The following is an 18,747-nucleotide window of genomic DNA, read 5'->3' on the forward strand; positions in this document are numbered from 1 at the left end:
GGCATATGAAAGTATTACATATCCACATTGCAAACAGGTAAAGCGTGATTACCAAAAAAAAAAAAAGTCAGAGACTTGGACAGCAACTTTGTGCTTAATCTACTTTAATAAAGGCTAGATTATAGATCCTCTTATCTACTTGCTTGACCTACTTGCTTGACTCTGATGCCAAAAGTGTAACTTATGCCACTAAATGTTATTATTTGCTGCCAGTCTGGAATTCCACTCTGACCACTCCAAAAAACCTGCCATGTTAAAAAAAAGCTTAGTTGTTTTTTCGGTTTTGTTTTGGTTTTGTACTTATTTATTCATCTTTATTATTTTGAAAGCTTACTGAATACTATTTAGAAAAACTTAACAGTATCTTACCACCTCCAGGCAGTCCATGATCTTGGTTAATTTATCTTCAGGTAAGTTTTTGAGCAGGGACACACTTCCAGAAAAGAGGGGGGGGGGGGAAGTAGTTATCATTAACACTTTTTTCATGATCTCTTCTCATCCATACATTTGTACAACCACATTTTACAACTAGCTAAACTTTGTAAGGTTCAAACATTCTCACCTTGTTCCTTAGATAAATTGAATTCGCACAACTTGCAGCTTAGAAATGTGGGAAATGTTGGTCAGTTTGTAAATCAACTTTGTATTTCAGCAGGGAAAAAAACTCTAGCAGGTACATGGCCTAATTTCAAAATTCAGTCATATAGAAGCCATTAACTGCAAACCCAAGACATTACAGTAGTCCAATAATGTATTTTCAAATGCACTGCAGAGACTTCAGTATTACTTGGACAGCCATTAAAAGAGACTCCAACTAGTGATGACTTGGTGAACTTGCTGGTAAGAATGAAAAAACTTCCCATCCGGAGCACTTGGACTTCTACAAGTTAGGAAATCATAGAGGTCTCTAGCTGCTCAGGCTCAGCAAAGAAGTATTTATAGAATCAAAGATGGAGATGGATGCAAAAATACACAGGACATTCTATGCATGGCCAGGCTTGAGATCTAAATTTGAAGCTGTAACAGAATGGTCATTCTTTGTTAAAGACAGAAAATAGGAAATCAGCTAACTATGGTTTGAAACCTCTAATTTGACCTTCTTCCCAAGGAAAAGCACTGTACAGCTCTCAGTGTTCCCTGCAGGAGAGAGCATTGTTGTACTCTGCAGATTTCCTAGTAATTTATGTTGGAATTAGTTCATAAACTGAGATGTGCAGTTCTCATATTCAAGTCTCCAAGGGATGAGGAATATTCCTTAATCTACTCCAGCAGCAAATTAACTTCTAGTTGGAGGATTTATTTAACATATTGTTTTAACATCTAGCCATGTAATCCTTCCTATATATTTGTTCCATTACTTGAAAGCATTCAAGCACCTATCACTGTTTCCTAACGTAATACAGGAGAAAAACAATCAAAATGGGAAAAACAGTTTTGTGAATCCTAAAAAACCCAAGAGGTAAATATTCAGGCTTTTGAGGATCTTTGCATTGAGTGCCTCTCCCTCTCTCTAAGACAGGTGCAGTATTGTTGTGCACCTTAGGAGCAGCCCAAACCAGTATTAGAAATGCATTATTTTTACCTTCTAAGGAAGTTTCTGTATTGCTCTTGTCTTGTTTGTGCGGTCACTCTCATGATATTTTGAAACACTTCTCTGTCCAGTGCCCATGTTTTAACATTGGTGATCGCTTTAAGAAAACAACAAAATCAACAATGTTTCTGTATGATTTGATGGAAGATATTACAGTATCAGGTCACGGTACAAGACAGACCAGCTCTTTCAAAGTGCCCAAGGCCAGACTTTAAAATATCCAGCACTTTCTGCAGTCAGACTTTTAAAAGGATTCAGCTCCCACTTAAACAACGCTCACTAAAGTAAGACATAGCTTTCCAAATGGTTCCTCGACGGAACGCTTTCCATGCAACTCTGCAGGCTGAGTAACTTTGAAATCCTAGCCACAAACGGGGCTGAACGCTCGTGAAGATCTACTCCTCATTGTGAGCAGTCATTGCACTCAAAGGCTGCAATGTAATCAGCAAAGGAGCTGATTTCAAAGAAACAAAAACTTGGCTGAAGTTTTCCAAAATCTATGAGGTAAATGCTGAATACTATGGCTTGGATCCATCTCTAATTCAGATTACATGCAAATGTTTGTGAGAGAAATAACAGAGGTCAATAAATACATTTTACTTCATTTAATCCTGTGATCCTCAGACAGTTTTCCTCCAGTGTAGCCATTTTATAAGAGAATAAAGGGTAATCAAAACATTAATGATTATCTTTCAAAAGGTAATCAAAATATTAGCACAGTTAGTATTTATAAGATTCACCATCAAAGGTGCAAACCACTAAGCAGCCTCTGTGTGCAATCAATGACACAGCAGAACACACTGCACTTCTTATTTTTTTAAGCAAAATAAGGTGATTCTATTTAATTTAATCTCTTCTTCTAAAAGATGCTACACTATATTCAGCATTTTTCCTTCTGTCATAAGAAGGAACAAAACTGTTTTCTCTGGGATAAAGGAAAGCTACAGAAAAAATTAGAGCGATTGATTTCCTCGATTTATTATAAACATAGAATCAGTTTGGCAGGAAAACAACCTGCCAGGTTTAGAATCATGCACAGTCATTGGTCTTTGTACTTAAACCTGATATACACATATGCTCTTAACTGCCATTTATCAAATTAGCTCAAAAAATATTTTTGGATGCTGGAAGGGAGAACAAAGGTATTGCTTTGGTTTTGTTTTCTCCTAAATAACACCTTTTGGTTTACTTTGCATGAAGAAAATATGGCAAGTATCCAAGCTATCACGATGCTTTTCCTGTACCTTGCACCTTAACCAAATAAAGCAATTATACAGCTAGAAAAAAAAGCTTGTAATCTCAAAGATGAGACAGAGAAATTCAGAAACATAGGAGTAAATCATGTTCCCAGTTTCAAATACAGCTACTGCATGTAAAGATGCTGCTGGGTAGCAGCAGCCTTTGAAATGCTGTCTGGCTTAAGACCTTCACTTGTCAGTTTTCAAAGGCTGCAGGTAAAGGAAATCACTAGATCCAGCATCAAGAAGGGGTTTTCACATATGTATTTACTAGTCATGCTCAGTTATGGCATTGTACTGCTCTTCCTCTACAAGCAGCAGCACAAGAAAGCTGTTGGAGTGGGGAGGGTTTCCGCAGTGATTTTAAGCATTCAGACACCTTTTCTTGTCCGTAATCGGACGATTCTTGTCCTATCACAAAACCAATTAATGTTAACAAAGGTCTAAAGCAGCATGACATCCTACTATGCAGAAATACTATAACACTAATACTATACACCAGGCAAAAAAGAAAAATAGGGAAGTAGAACAGTGTGCCAGTGAAAAAAATAATCACATTATTGATGCAGTTCTGTTTATCAAGCAGCAACAAAAATAGATTACATGTAATAACTTCCATCTGCACAGCTAGCAATGATTAAGTGCTTAAACTGGGTGCAGGAAGAAAGACCAGAAGCTTTTGAAGCAAACAACTCATTTTATTGCATTTGCTCCTTTTTCATGAACTCTTCGTACTTACTAGTGGTTCAAAGTTCCTGCAGATTTAGACAGGAACAGAAATTAGCCTGCAGACATAAGTAATACTTACAGAATGGTGGAAAGTGGAAGAATGGTTAATTTAATCATATTTGGTCACTTACTGGTCTGTCACAGAATAATTACGGCAGGTTAAAAAAGGAATTAAGGGGTATTTGACAAATGAATTCTGAGTCTTATGTGGGAATAGGGATATTTGTATCAGAGCAACGCTAAACTCTATCCTGGTCAGCTGGTAAACATAAATCAAGAGCCAGTATTTGCCTCAGAGAAGCAGTACGTCTCAACTAGAAGCTTCATCTCTCCCACATTTGAGATCAAACTCAAATCTTCTCCTGAATACCAGTCACAAATGCCAAATGCAAATGGATCTTGGCAAGACTCAGTAGCTTAATGACATAGAACTAAAAGAAGTACAAAAGTAACTAATTTCTACATATTTTATTTCCTCTTGAATTAAGCTTTACCTGCTCGATTAAAAATGCCATGGTTTAATATCTTTTCAAACTCACTGTAATTTCAGCCTCAGGGTTACATTTGACAAGAACATAAGAGCCAAAGGACGATTGCTGCTACTAAATTGTTCAACATTAAAACACAATCCTTCCTTACACAGTTAGTTTAGTCCAGGTGTGGCTAACCAGCATACTTAGGAGATGCCTAATTTTTTATCAAAGGTCATGCTACAGATGGAATTATATTCATGGCATAGCATTATTAGAGTTCCCAAGCAGAAAGAATTCAAGGAATGAAATGTGAGCTTACTGTAGATAATCAGGACATGCATACATCTACTAAATGAAAACTTCAAAGAAAATCTGGATATAACAGGGACCTCACAAAAGTATATAGTTTTCATTTTGAGTAATGTTGTTATAATAAACCTTAGGTACCTTTCACAGAGGCTGTCCGTGTGCAGTTGTATAAAATGGCTAGTTCACCAAATGCTGTCCAGGCAGGTATTGAGGAGAGTAGTTTATTCTGTTGAAAGACTTCCAGACTGCCCACTGTCAAAAATCGTCATGATAACAGGTATTAAAACTGAGCTCAACTGCACAGAGGGGAAAACACATCAATATATTTCTGGCTTTGCACTCCCTGGAGCACAGGAATGGGAGCAACGATGCAAACAGTGCTTTGAACCACATGTTAAACCAGTAGAGATTATTATTTTTCCTCTCCCCAAATGTCTTGCTAATCTACAAATCTGGTCTGGAAGGGAAGGAAAGCTGAGAAAAACTTATCAACACTAAAAAGGCCATAGAAAAGTGCTGTTCTAAATCCTGATGGGATAAATCTTTTCTACAGCAAACTGTCAGTACTGGTTCAGATGGTGTGATGTAGACAAGCAAGTCTTAAAATAATGATCACAGGAGAAATTACTCATAAGGTTTGTCTGTTCATATACATGTATATGTATTTATGTGCAGAATGCAAAGGAGAAGGCAGACAAATGAAAAGCGCATTAAATCTTCCTTTAAGAAATTGTCCTTGAGCCTTACTATGAACCTAGCAAAAGTCAAAGCAAATCTGAATTTCTTCATGGGTTATGGCCCCAAAGAGCCCTCCCCTAAACATGTTCAGAAAGTTTGTCCCTCTTCTCTCAAAGACACCCGCTGACTCCTCAAAAAAGGTCTAATGGGCCAGAAAAATTTCCAGGTGCGCAACTTCTTCCTCATATTTAATCTGTTTTTCAAAATATTATCATTTTGCCTAGCAAGAATATAGCTACCCCACTGCAAATCTGACTCCCTCTTTCTCCCTGCACCATCTTTGTTAACCTAACACAGCTACCATGAATTTTTCAAACTAACCCATCCATATGAAGCCAGAAATCAGAAGATGTGCTTTCCAATCTATACCAGCATGCTCCTGGCTTAAATATTCCTGCCTCAACAGAACATACTCTTTACAGCATGAACTCTGATTTATATGAGCCTCTGGGCCTTCTAATTGTCCAGAACTGATGAAGTATGCAAATTAATCACAAATACTAATTTTTTTTCTTTTTTTTATAGTGAGATGATGAAAGAGAGTATTGCTGCTAGGAGCAACTTTCAGTTGTTCCTAAAACTTGGGCTCCACTATGGGTGATCTGAGATTTGAGTGTAAGCACAGTAGCAATCAGTGCAGATAAATGGACGACTGCAGTGAGATTACTTCAGACCTGTCGGCATTATTTTAGGGAAGTCTTCTTATCCTACAGCTTGTTTTTTGTTTTGTTGTATTGTGAGTTTTTTCCAGGAAAAATAAGCAGCTGGTTTTTTTAACAAAAAAAAAATCTAAGCTTTGAGAATGGTAAACTCAGACTTCATCTCTCAGTTTCCCATACACAGAAAACTGGTATAAACTCTCATGAATGTTGAAAAGTAAGTTTTATTTCAGAAGTGGCTGCACTGTTGAGCAGGTTTCTGTACTTTAAATTATACCTGCTCTTCCTTCAGAGAAGAAAGGGTTGGCTATACCTACAACAGAAAAGATTTGCTGGCCTCTAGGTTTTCAGAAATGGAAGAGGTCACAAAATAGCATTAAATCAAGGTTCAAGTTTCTAAGGTGCTTTTTGTTGCTCTCACTGTTTCAAAAAGTCACAGGTAAAACGTGCATTGCCCTAGCAGGGCCAGCATAAATGATTTAAGAGCACAAACATTATCATTGTGGTTTCCTGCAAAGAATTCTAAATTACTTTCCTGTTTCTTGTGCTTGTGCATTGTATGAGTAAGCAGTATTCACCTTTGAGCACAAAAATGTGATTGCCCGGCTCTCCCTGTCTGATGACATAGCTCCCTTGCTGGAAAGTCCTTTCATACATACATTCCACCATATCCCGGATCTGGTGAGGGTCCAGTCTCTTCAAGAACTGATTTTTATTCAGGGCATCCATGATAAGCTTCTTCTCACTGGTTTCAAATAAAAAAACAAAGTTTAAAAGATGTGGCATGGTTGGGGTATATCATTCACCAGGTATTCATTCCTCTCAGGATGGTCCCTCTCAATTCTAACACATTTGTGACCAGTACCACTGACAAACGTTACAATTCTTGCAGTTAATACACATCCCATTAGCTGTGCCATGCTATGGCCTCTTTCTTCCTGTGTGACCCTGCCTGCAGAAAGCATCAGGTCAGATGTAAAAAGGCCCCCAGTAGAAGACATGCTCCCCAGAAAGTGTTGCACTGCTTCTCACCACATTCTTTCCCCATTGCACAACTAAGGTATATAGCCTTGCTTACCTGAAAGTAAGAAACATGAAAGGTATGACTTTACATATCACTGCCCGTACAGGAAAGGCAACCCGTTACAAAATCAGGTCCACTTTTCCGACATTCTAATACATTTTTTATAATATCCAGCAAAAACATAATACCAATGATAAGAACAAGGTTAAAGTCAACACTGATGGTACTAAGACCTCATGAAGAGTTTCTCCCTTGTGGTGAGGAAAGATGCAAGGAAAGAAAAGTATGCAAAAACAGGATTCACAGGTGCTGCTGTTAGGAAAATGTTAGAAGACATTGGTAGTGGAAAAAATGAAGCAAGTTGTAAACAAATGTGATCAAGAAAATGACTACAGAAAACTTCCCTTGCCACCTGCAAAATAACATTGATCCTGTGGCATTCCCCGTTCATAGTTGCTAAGCCAATTTATGATCAGGACACGATCGCAAGGTCAGCTTGCAAAGTACCTGTTGAATGTTGTCCCAAAACTCACATAGTAAGTCCAGGATCCAGGAAAGGTGTGTGTGGAGGTGGAGGGTTCATGCTGATACCTCCCATATTGCTTCTTGCCCTCCGTCCACTGCCCTGTAGAACTCTTTCCACCTCTCCTTTGCCCGCTTCCTTTGCCCAGATGACAACAAACAGCATAAATGGTCCTACCTGAGTAAAAATCCTGTAGTAGTCTGCTCATGTGGGATGCCAAATATACTGTCTCCTGAAGGATGACTAAACATAAGGGAACCTTCCCAAAGCAGGCCCTTTACTGCTTTTAGGAGTTTTTAGGGCATAATCAGAAGTAAAAATATAACACAAAGGCTTGTGGATATAGGTATGCAGCCATTAATGCTGGACCTCTTTGCTTTCTAAAATTCAGCATTCAAGGCAATAAAGTTACACGATACGCACTTTGTGATACTATAACAAACTACACCCATCCCAAGCTGTTTTGTTAAAAAGTCTTTGGAAATGGTTCAGGGCACCCATAAAAGTCAGACAAAAGGCAGGTAAATCAGTGACCAAGGACTAGCCTGTCAGGGCCCTGAGGGCAGTAAAAGGCCTTAATTACCCTGACCAGCCTCACGTGGGACCACCACCCATGCACCCTCTGCCCATCTGTCTTTATAACCTAAGCTTACGTCTGGGCATTCACTTCTTGCCTGAGCTATATTATAGAAATAATTGATTTGGTTTTGTCCTCTGGATGGGTATTGGCCTAGTTATTTTAAGTACTTTGTTTTGGTCTCTTGGTTACAGCTCACATCTGAGTGGTCTCTTCTTCTGCCAGACTCCTGGTGGACCCTGTTCTCACCACCCTGCTCTGCCCGTCCTGTCCACGCCTGGTGGGATGGTGCCTTGGTTAGTGAGGGCTTTGCCTGTGCTGCAGTCACCGCTGATTCACACACTCTTGCAGAGAAACTCTGTTCTCGCTGCTCCCCGAGACAGAGCCTCTGCACCACTTCCTGCAGCAGGCAATACACATAAATGGGGGAGCTGTAAAGGCAAGAACAGTCTATCTGAGCCACCAGTGGATGAGCCCAGTGGTTGGATTTTAAGAAGATGTGGAAAAATCAACAGTGGATGAATCCACTAATAATGACTAACTATCAGAGAGAAAGCTGGCTTACATCTGTACCAGGCCATCTATGAGCTCTGATTGACTTGTCTATGTTCTGGGTCAAGGGCTTCCTATAAAGCAGTGCCTTGAATCCATGCCAGAAATGAATGCAATTAAGCAACTGCTGCACTGATGGAGCTTTTATGGACCTACTGAGTGCTTTTCCTTTACTGCTGAAATGAAAGATAAATTCTGCCTTGAAGTCCCTGTGTTCTTAATATGTCTGTGTAAGGAAGCTATGCAACAAAATAAACACCCTAACAGCTTTCTGAGGCATTTAAGGCTCACTCTTGCTTGTATTCATAGAACAATGCAAGGTTATCATCAAAACTAGATTATGTGGGGAAATCTCCTGAAGAAAATCCAGGAACAAACAATTAGTTAAAGCAAGTAAGCAGACTTACAATGTTACTAGCTGCATAATGAATGAAAATAAGTAAAGGTGATGAGATGAGGCAAGAAAAATAAAATCAGGTAGCTATGGTAAGGATTGTGTTTAGAAACAGAGATCATAACTTTGTTTCTGCTGAAAGCAACAGGGTTTTTAGAATATAATCTCTAACTTTGTTTTCTGCTAAAACCAACCTTGCTTATTTAATTCACCCTGGACTGCATCATGCATACAATACTACAATAAAATACAGTAATGGTTCATAAACTCATACTTAAAATGAGCACTAATACAGGACAGGAGGCTTTGCTGTTTTCAGAAAGTGCTGCTGCCCAAAGAGTGAAGGACACATGAGTACAACAGCCATAGCTCAGGCTCCTGAATCAGCTGCTTAGTCATTTCATGTGCATGCAGCACAGTATCTATCTAACAGTTCTCTCTCCATTGTTTTCCTCAGCTTCCCCTATACCTGCCCCACTTTTGAGAACTGCTGCTGGAAATAACCAGATGTCCTGAAGACGTTTAATCCTGCATTGGTGCCAGTCACTGTCCTGATGAATACTACTGCATGGCTAAAAAGGGGGCGCACAGCTCCACACAACTGTACTGGTGTTGAGATATTTCTTGGTCTTGCCACTAGCAGGACTTTCCTTCACTGCCCAGGGCCAGCTCTGCCATAGCACCCTCCTCCTGGTTTTGTTCCCCTCCCTGCTTTTAGCTCTTGTGAAAATGTTTCCCCTGCCTCTTTCAATGCATTCCCAGTCAATCATATGAAATAGCACTTGACACTTTAAGAAAGGCTTTTTTGTGAACAGGATTAGGTATTTATTCCTATCATAAGAGAGATGTCATCTCATAGGTACAAGGGTACAAGATATACTTTGCAGAGCATTGCTTTCTCTTAATATACCCGTCTGCTACAATAAGAGATTTTTGGTTATCTGCTGTCATTGACTGGTAAAAGATATCAATGTCAAGTGTCAGAATAGTTTCTCCCCAAACAATAACGGCTGATAAGAGAACTGGGTCATGATCCTGAGCCCATAATGAAAAGGGACTTGATATAGACAACTTAAATGCTGCTGATGGTGATAGCATGCTCTGGAAGGACACAGAAAAATGGAGAATCAAGTCCTATGGATACTGAGACACCCAGATACTTAACACAGCAAAGGATAAGAGATTAAAATTTTTTCCATTTGAAAGACTTGTTCGAGAGATCTGCTTTCATATACCGTGTTCAAGCTCAAATCTTTAGGCTTCAGTTAAATGTTCAATGCTCAAACTTCCATTAAGGAAAAACTCTTATTTTTGGAAATTGAGAGGATTTATCAAACTAGTTCAAGAGATGACATATATACATGAGAAAATATCCACTCATAGGGGATAGATCAAGAACGATTGAAAACTTCTAAAACTTTCATGAAAATTATTCATGCTGAGATACTCCAAACAAAAGTATGGCACTTAAAATTCTGCTAAATGCATAGCATAAAATTGTGCCATTTGTTTTACAAATGTTTCTAAAAGGAACTAGTAACACTCTGGACTCAATGCAAATTTAAGAATGTAGCATGGAGCTTCCCCTCCTTTTGAAACAGCTCTTCTCACAACTGCAGAACAACACTGTGCAATTGCCTTATGCAGAAGTGGGGCTGCACTAAGTCCTGTCTCTGTAAAGGGGAGGCAGCTACCTATACCAGTAACTCTGAGCACTGCTATGGACACTGTTAGGCTAAAGGATCGGTATTTTTTAATTACAGTAGACAGAATTCTGTAGACAGTGAAGGTGAGACATTGTCCTTACATGTATGCCAACTGTCTGAATTTGACCTGCTACAGTATTTACAGCCGAGGTAAAGAAGCGCAGTGTGTGCGCCTTCCAGCATTTGGTTGTCTCGTCAGCAAGGTGATGGTGGCTTAAACAAGTGTATGTGTATCATAGGCTTATCTAACGGAGGGGCATAGTAGTGCTATGTCTAAAACAGTTTTGTGGTGGTTTTTTTCACATCTGTTTGCTTCCAAACTGTTTCAAAATCAAACGATACTTTGGCCACTATTGCATCCAAAGATAATGTGCCCCCACCCCAGAAGTCTGAGCAAGACCTTTCACTATTACTTGATTTATTGGAGAAAGCATAAATTCTTCGCTCTGTGACTACAATATATGTTGGTCTATGAAATACATCTTCTATAAGGGTAATTTAAAAAAGCATTCTGTCCAGGTCTAAGAGTTGACACAGAGCAGAAGCTAACATTAAGCTGGCTGTGGCAGGAAAAAAATGTTAACTTGCAAATGACAAATACTTTGGTATTCTGGTTTTGACTGTGATAGAGTTAATTTTCTTCTCAGTATCTGGTGCAGCGCTGTGTTTTGGATTTGGTGTAGGAAGAATGTTGATAACATACTGATGTTTTTAGTTGTTGCTGGGTAATGTTTATACTAAGTCAAGGGCTTTTCAGTTTCTCAGGTCCAGCCAGTGAGAGGGCTGGAGGGGCACAAGAAATTGGGAGGGGACACAGCCAGGACAGCTGATCTGAACTAGCCAAAGGGGTATTCCAGGCCACAGAATGTCAGGCTCAGTATATAAAGCTGGGGGAAGAAAGAGGAAAGTGGGGCGATGTTTGGAGCGATAGTATTTGTCTTCCCAAGTAACTGTTCTGTGGGATGGAGCCCAGCTTTCCTGGAGATGGCTGAACACCTGCCTGCCCATGGGAAGTATTAAATGAATTCTTTGTTTCGCTTTGCTTGCGTGCACGGGTCTTGCTTTACTTACTAAACTGTCTTTATATCAACCCACAAGTTTTCTCACTTTTACTCTTCTGATTCTCTCCCCATCCCACTGTAGGAGGAAGTGAGCAAGTGGCTCTGTGGTACTTAGTTGCCAGTTGGGGTTAAACCATGACATTTGGGTATGAGTTCCAAGTTTTTTTAAAATTGATCACATCACAGGAACTGAGGGTTCATTAGTGTCTTGCATATGTATTAACTCATCACCCATACTTGCTGTACATAATCCAAGATGTCTAGTCTTTCAAAGCCTAAGATATTTGAACAAAGTCACTTTGATCACTGCAAAGCGGATGACATGTACCCATCAATAAGGCAGATTTGTTTCAGAACCACAGCCAAAGGTTTCAAAGACATGAACTCCTGGAGATGGTCTAAACTGTATATAAACCCAAAACTAGTCTGAACTGTCTTTTACCTAACTACTTAGGGCAAAAAGAACATTAATAGAAAGCATCACTAAAAAAAATCCCAACAACAAGAAAACCCCCACCTGCTGAAACGCCAATAACACAAGACCATATTTCACTATTTAATCGTCTTCCTGACTACTGGACCACACTTGGACCTATATGTAAAACACAGAAAGATTACCACTTCATTTCTCACCAAGAGCTAAAGCTAGAAAATGGTCACTTGCAGAAAATGAAGTTTAAAAACACTAGGTAAAATATGAAGTTGAAGTTTAACAGTCCAAGAAAATATATTTGTAATGTCTGGAATGATCTACTGAATACTTAAGATACCCTAGAAATTACTTTTTCTAATGCCTCATGTTGAATTTAGCATCCACCAGTATTCCCAAGTCCTTTCCTGCAGGGCTGCTGCAAGGTATGTTTTTATTCAGTCATAATCCTGACTCCCATGAAAGATGCTGACATGAGTTTTTTAGTCAGTTACAAGTCACATATTTATGTTAAATTAATATTTTAGTATTAAAAGTTGAAGATTTGGTTGTATGTCCAAAATGTTTTTACTTAGTTCCACACTGAAGCTTGAGAAGCAACTCCTTTTTTTGTATAGAACACATGGCAACTCTCTAATTCTAATTGCTCTGGCCAGGTTTGTACACTTCCTAGTGCTAGATAATCAAACAAATAAGGAGTTCCACTTCACTCTCAAATTACTTACTTTAAGGACAATAATTAGCAGACAAATCCAAGTTTAATGACCATCGTGGAAGACAAGAATTTAAATGAAAATTCAAGAGTGTGCAAGTACTAAAAAGAAGAAAGCAAAGCAGAATCACAGAAAAGCTGGAACGGGGAGAAGGGAGGAATGGTGTGCTCTTACTGCCAATGCAGTGCATGCTTAAGCGGTCAGTTGTTTCCGGAGGAGTATGCATCAGAATAAATTTAGGAATGGTGTGTTCTAAGTTGTTATAAATCTATGGGAGCCCTAGCAGTAACGATGACCATCTCTGAACCAGACTATAAGAGATGAAAGGAGGGGAGAGGAAGAGAACTGCTCCTTTACCCTGTTATGTTACACTAAATCTTTTAGAAAGACAAGAAAATAGAGACGGCATACAACAAAAAAGGAAATGTTTTTAGAAGTGCCGAGCCACTGAATCAAGAAGGAAAATTTCTAGGTCTGCTTCTATCACATGATCAGCATTACATTCAGATTATTTAAGCTACAATATGTGTTTTTCTTCTGAAAGGCAAAGTCTGTGCTGCACTTGGCTAATCAACTGGCTCTTCCCTTTGGTTCACTCCTCAATGCTGTTACAATTCTGCCTCTGAAAGCACTCCAGAAAAACAATCTGGTGGACTGCAGCACAAGGATCATGCCAAGAAGACAGGTAATTACAACAGAACACTTCTAAACCAAAGAATTATTTAAACTGCTCAGGTACTTGTGATAAAAAATACAGTTCCCTTACTCTGGGAAAACACTGCTAGACAAAGTTTTCAGCTCCTTATGGTGACTCAGGCAGCCTTTCTAGTTCACAAGACAGCCTCTAATGTGCAGTGCTGGACATGACGGATGAGAAATCAAGTCTGCCAGCTCTCAGGTCTACTACAGTACAGCCTCAAACGAGCCATTAATTCTTAACAGAATAATAAACCTCCTCACAAGTCTAAGACACTGAAGCTGCTGGTTGAAGTGCAGATAGATTCTGGCTACCACCGTGTTAAAACAAATACTCAGGTTATGTCTACACTGCAAGGCAACAGAGGGTCTAAGGTATGTTTAAGGATACCAGTCTCATACCCCTGTCCACAAGGTCAGCTGCGACCATGGGTATTTTTGGCTCTTGTAGAGGCCAGAAGTATAATTGGATTCAAAGAGGAACAAGTAAAATTAGGTTCCTACACCATGACCATCAGAAGCTGGAGGGCAGAAGGAAGCTGCTAAGAGAATAATTGTACCATACAAAACATTTCCTCATATTTTGCACCAGACTGAGTCGAAACTGGGCTGAAAAACTTTGTATACACTCACAGTTGGTGTCCATGCTGCATTTGGGAGAGCTAAGTTGGAGCCACCTGCTCCTTCCCAAGCCATCCATGCTATCAGAATAAGAATCCAAACCCACGTGAAGGCATCCAGCCTTCTGTTCATCAGTGCTCCAGAGTATAGCTTAAGCTGCAAGCACTAGTCAAACCTAGACCTGAGAAGAGGCTTACGTCCTGCTTAGCTGGCAGTAAAGATAAATCCCAAAGAGACTAACTAATTTCCTCAACTAAAATGCAGAGGCTACCCACCGCTCTCCATCTTCAAGTCTGCGGGACACAGATGATTCTTGGTTAAAGTTACACACAAACTCAACCAGCATCTAACACACACAGTGACAAAGTCTGTTTAAAAAAGATGAATACTTGAATCTTGATTTATCACAAGGAGAGGGTATCAGTGTGATAAAAGTGGACCCTGTAACACAAGCATATAACCCCCCTGAAATGAGCTCACCTGGAATCCTTTCGGACTCTTGCTTTTTCAAACGAAAACGTAGCTTGCCTGTTCAAATCATATAGCTGTGTTGTCGGCTCTGCAGATACACCTTCCTTGGCTCCTCTCCTCCTATCAGCAGAGGCTTGAATCCTTGAAGCCACTTTAAATGGAGAAGGCTGAAGAGAGTGCTCTCCTTGAGTGCTAACAACATCCTGCAGCTTGTTCAACTGTATACACTTGCTCTGAAGTTCCTTGGTGAGTTCTGCTATCACCTTAGTCTGCATAGCCAAGTGCTCCTGAAGCTCAGCAACATGACTTTGACGCTCTTGCAACTCTTGATCTTTTCTCTTCAGCTCCTTTTCCAGTTCAAGCACCCTGCTGTAAAGAACATCAGCCTGCCCACTGATCACATTGATGCCTAGACCTGGGTCCTTCAAAAACTTATTGTTGCCAGCACAGCCAATAGAGAGGTTTGCTACATGTCTATCTGTCCGCCTCAAACGCTTGGGTTTCACTGATCCATTCCCCATTTTGTCCAGAAACCTAGGTGAGAAAATAAATTTGTGGTTTTATTTCATTCCCCAACAAGAAGAAAAAAAAACCTGAATGCAAATTAATGAATTTAGTATTTAACTGGCAGCTGACTTTGAGATAGACAACTATAGTAAACACAGTTGATTGTTTTCATCCTTTCCAGTACTGAAAGTCAGAGGAGTAAAAGGCAATGAGAAGATGTAGGTAGGCTGGTGGAAACAAAGCAAAAGACTTGATGGCAACCAGTTCTTTTTTGTGAGTTGAAGAGATGTGTAAGCTCCTATCAGCCTTATGAAGACAAACAAACAGCAGACAGAAGACAAGCTTACGCTTTACTACTGAAGCAAGAGAACTTTTAGAAGAAAAAAAAGTTTGGGTCACTTCCCCAGTGAAGAATAATTATTGAGCACACAAACTGATTTGGCCAGTGGGGTGGGCGCATATATGCCTGGCATAAAGGATATGTGATTGTCAAGCATATGTGTTAATAATATTTTTTTTTAAATGACTTTAAGGGTTATGACCATAAAAGGACAGTCATACTGATCAGAACAGGAGTCTGGCTAGCTTGTAGACTATCTCCGGCCATGGCCATAAGCAGATGCCCGGGAAAGGGTATCAACAGGATGAGCATACAGGCTGCTTGACTGACATTTCAGATTTCCTGAGCCTGATATACTTCATTTAATCCTCAAGGGATCTCTAACCCTAGTACTTGTCCCATTTCCCTACTTAACCCCTGTAACCTTCCTATCTGCAGACCCTGGCAGGACCCTAGCAAGAGTTGCACAGGTCTGCTTCTTGCATGAAGAACTACCTCCTTTTATTTGTTTCTTCAAGTACAACCAGGGATATCAAAGTCAGGAAAAGTAGTTTCACAAAGACTTACCTCTATTAACCTTTTCCATAGTATTTTGTAAGTTTCTGTCCTACCTCTGTACCTGAACGTATGCCTGAATTCTTTCCCAGAATGACAGGTCCTAGCTTATTCAGTCCTTCCTTATACAGACATCACTCCAGCAAGTTTGACCAATCTTGCTGTCTTTTTGCTGATGACAAATTCAGGGCAGCACAAAGTTAGACCTAATTTACTCCTACCAAGAACAGGCAGTTGGCACTGTTCCTGTAGCTCTCTTAATCATTTCAAACTGGCTCACATTTGTTAGCATTAACAGCAGCTACTGCTGTCAAGGAACAATTACCTTTCACAGGAAACTCCCCCCTTCCATGGTCTACTCGTGAAACGTGACCAGAAAAAAAAAGTTTCAACTTCTGTCAGAATACCTATGCTTCAAGCACTTGCTGCAATTAGCAGCCTTCAGCAGATTTGCAGTGACCCTACCTCCTTCCCTGGACACTATCTTTGGTAAATTTTATTGTATAATTTCAAGATGAGCAAGGAAGTATGTGCTGCTTAGGTCAGGCTGTATTAACTGCATAAGCTGAGGAGGGAAATACTCATGCATTGCTTTTGGGAGTCTAGTGTTCAACAATCACTAACTCCAGAATTAGTCTTGGGGAGTAATGCCTGCCTATAAATCCCATCAGTGGGCCACAACAGTGCCAGGTTACAGTTTGGTTTATTCAAGCCTAAGGAGAGCTCCACCAGGAGAGGAGGAATGAGCTGTACTGTCCCATCGAGCTTTTCCCAAAACCCCTGCTCAGGCTCTTGATGAACTCCGTTCAACTGCATCTTGCTGTTGCAAAAGACCACAGCACAGGAAATACCTGCCTTAGAACAGCAAATTGTTTCCTTGCACTCTGATTTTTGCCTCATCAAAAAGCTATTTTAATAATTTTTATAAAAGTTCTGTTGCACTAACTAGGCAATCATGCTGCTAGTGCCAACAGTAGGCTACAAAGTAGCTGTGAGTCTGCCTCATAAATGAAGTCCAACTTTTTCAGGTTGAACCCCAAGTGATGTGGCTTAAGTGAATCTCTTTTACCATTTTATTGGACCCAGATAAGAATGTGCCCCTGACAAGGTACACTGATCAGGCAACAAGAAATAAATTGGGAAGCTTCAGCAATTTGCTATTACTAGCTAGTATAACCATAGTTTTAACAGATGCACAATTTGGTTCTGGTTTGCAGCCTTCAGTGGGTTGGAATTGAAATACTTGACAAGGTAGCTCACACTGCAAATCTAGTTTTCCTTTCTTCCCTTTCTTTTGCTTATTGTGACTTTGTATATTTTTCTTTTGCTCCCATTTCCTGGATACACTTTGACAGCTGGCGCTTCAGCTTGATAACTAACAGGGTAGTATGTCAGAAATAAATTTGTATGGCACAGGAGAATGTAAACAAATTTCTGTGCCCCAGGGCACTGAAAACCCTACTATTTAGATGGCTTCCAGAAACAGGTTTACTGCATAAAGAGATGATGATCAAAGTTCATAATATAGCAACTGCACTGGAGAGAAAACATTAGGAACTTCTGTCTTCCCATTGTATATGTGCAATTAATCGTCAACATACAATGGAACCAGCAGTCAGATCTGACAGATCCCTATTTCCACACGGTGCCCTTCGTTGGCTCCTAACATAGGAAACTCATGGCCAAGCATACAGCAGGAATCAAGGATTAAGACTGACAGGTACTCTAGCATTACAGTAGTTAATTCCAACAGAAAACTTAAAACCTTATGCCCCCAGGGTCTGACCAATCCTTAGCCATAAGTAATGAGAAAAGGCAAAACCAGAGCATGCTCTGTGTTTGCTACCGGGCACCGCACACGCTCCTTCGAGGGGTCTGCCAGAGGCAGAGCGAGGCCAGCAGCCGGGTAGCCCCAAGCCCCACCGCAGACGAAGAGGATGCCCCCGCCCTCCCGCCGGGGTCCAGCACCAGCCGCCGAGCGCCGCCCGGACACCGGGAGCCCCCCGGGGCGGCGGGGTGCCGGTACCGCCGGGCCAGCACCGCCGCCGCGCCCCGCTGGAGCCCGGCGCCACCCCGGGGAGGCCGCGGCCGCCCCCCGGCTCCCCGCCCGCTGCGGCGCGGTCCCGGCCTCCCCAAGTCCCCGCCCGCACCCGCCGGTGCCTTCTCCGCGGTGGCGGCCCCGGGGCCGCCCTCACCTGCGCGCCGGGCTGGGCCGGGGCCCCGAGCCGGGCCGGGCGGGCTGACGCTCCCGCGCTCGCTGCGGAGCCGGGGCGGGCGCCAACGCCGCTGCCCGCCGCGGGCGGCCGGGAGGTGCGGCGGGGGCGGGGGCGGCAGTGCCCGCCCGTCCCCTCCCTCGGCGGTGCGGGGCTGCGGGGGCGCCGGGCTGCGCTCCGCCTGGGGAGAGGCAGCGGCTGGCTGCGTGCGCGGAGCCGCCGGTGCGGGGTCGGGCTCGGCAGGGAGGCGGATACCCCGTCCCAGGCGGCCAGGGACGAGGCGAGCTCCTCAGCCCGTTCTGCTTCCCACGGAGGTGACTGCGGGGCCCAGCTGACAGCGAGCTTGCTCTCCCCTGCCCTTTGAAGTGGCCCCGGCGGGACCGCCTGCACAGGGAGCCTGCATCCCTGCTCTCTGGAGCTGACCCCCGGCACCACCGCCCAGCCCTCCTGCGAGGTCCCTCGCGTGTCCCGGGGTCTGTCCTCACCCAGACTGGAGAGCCCGGCTCGCCCCAGAATGCAGCACTGCCTCCGTTCAGCGGTGACTCTTGGCAGAGTACAGGCTTCACAAGGGCTGCTCTCTCCTGGCACATCTCCTTATGGTGATCCAAAACAGGTGTCTTCAAATCA

General features: G+C 41.8%; 1 protein-coding gene across 2 annotated transcripts in view; it reads right to left on the bottom strand.

Annotated features, from left to right (window-relative positions):
- PRKG2 (protein kinase cGMP-dependent 2) overlaps nt 1-18,459 on the bottom strand; it is a 33,474-nt gene extending 15,015 nt beyond the window's left edge. The window contains exons 1-6 of one of the 2 annotated variants that reach the window (XM_055701318.1): nt 18,103-18,459; nt 14,515-15,039; nt 6,316-6,482; nt 4,479-4,592; nt 1,583-1,688; nt 370-433 (exon numbers count right to left, since the gene is read on the bottom strand). In XM_055701318.1, the coding sequence (XP_055557293.1) occupies nt 370-433; nt 1,583-1,688; nt 4,479-4,592; nt 6,316-6,482; nt 14,515-15,026 (963 nt within the window). In that variant the 5' untranslated portion in view covers nt 15,027-15,039; nt 18,103-18,459. The remainder of the gene's footprint in view (nt 1-369; nt 434-1,582; nt 1,689-4,478; nt 4,593-6,315; nt 6,483-14,514; nt 15,040-18,102) is intronic. The other variant, XM_055701309.1, reaches the window with a different exon arrangement.
- Between the last annotated feature and the right edge of the window lie 288 nt (nt 18,460-18,747).

Source organism: Falco cherrug, chromosome 1, assembly GCF_023634085.1.
Source record: "Falco cherrug isolate bFalChe1 chromosome 1, bFalChe1.pri, whole genome shotgun sequence".
Taxonomy (NCBI): Eukaryota; Metazoa; Chordata; class Aves; order Falconiformes; family Falconidae; genus Falco; species Falco cherrug.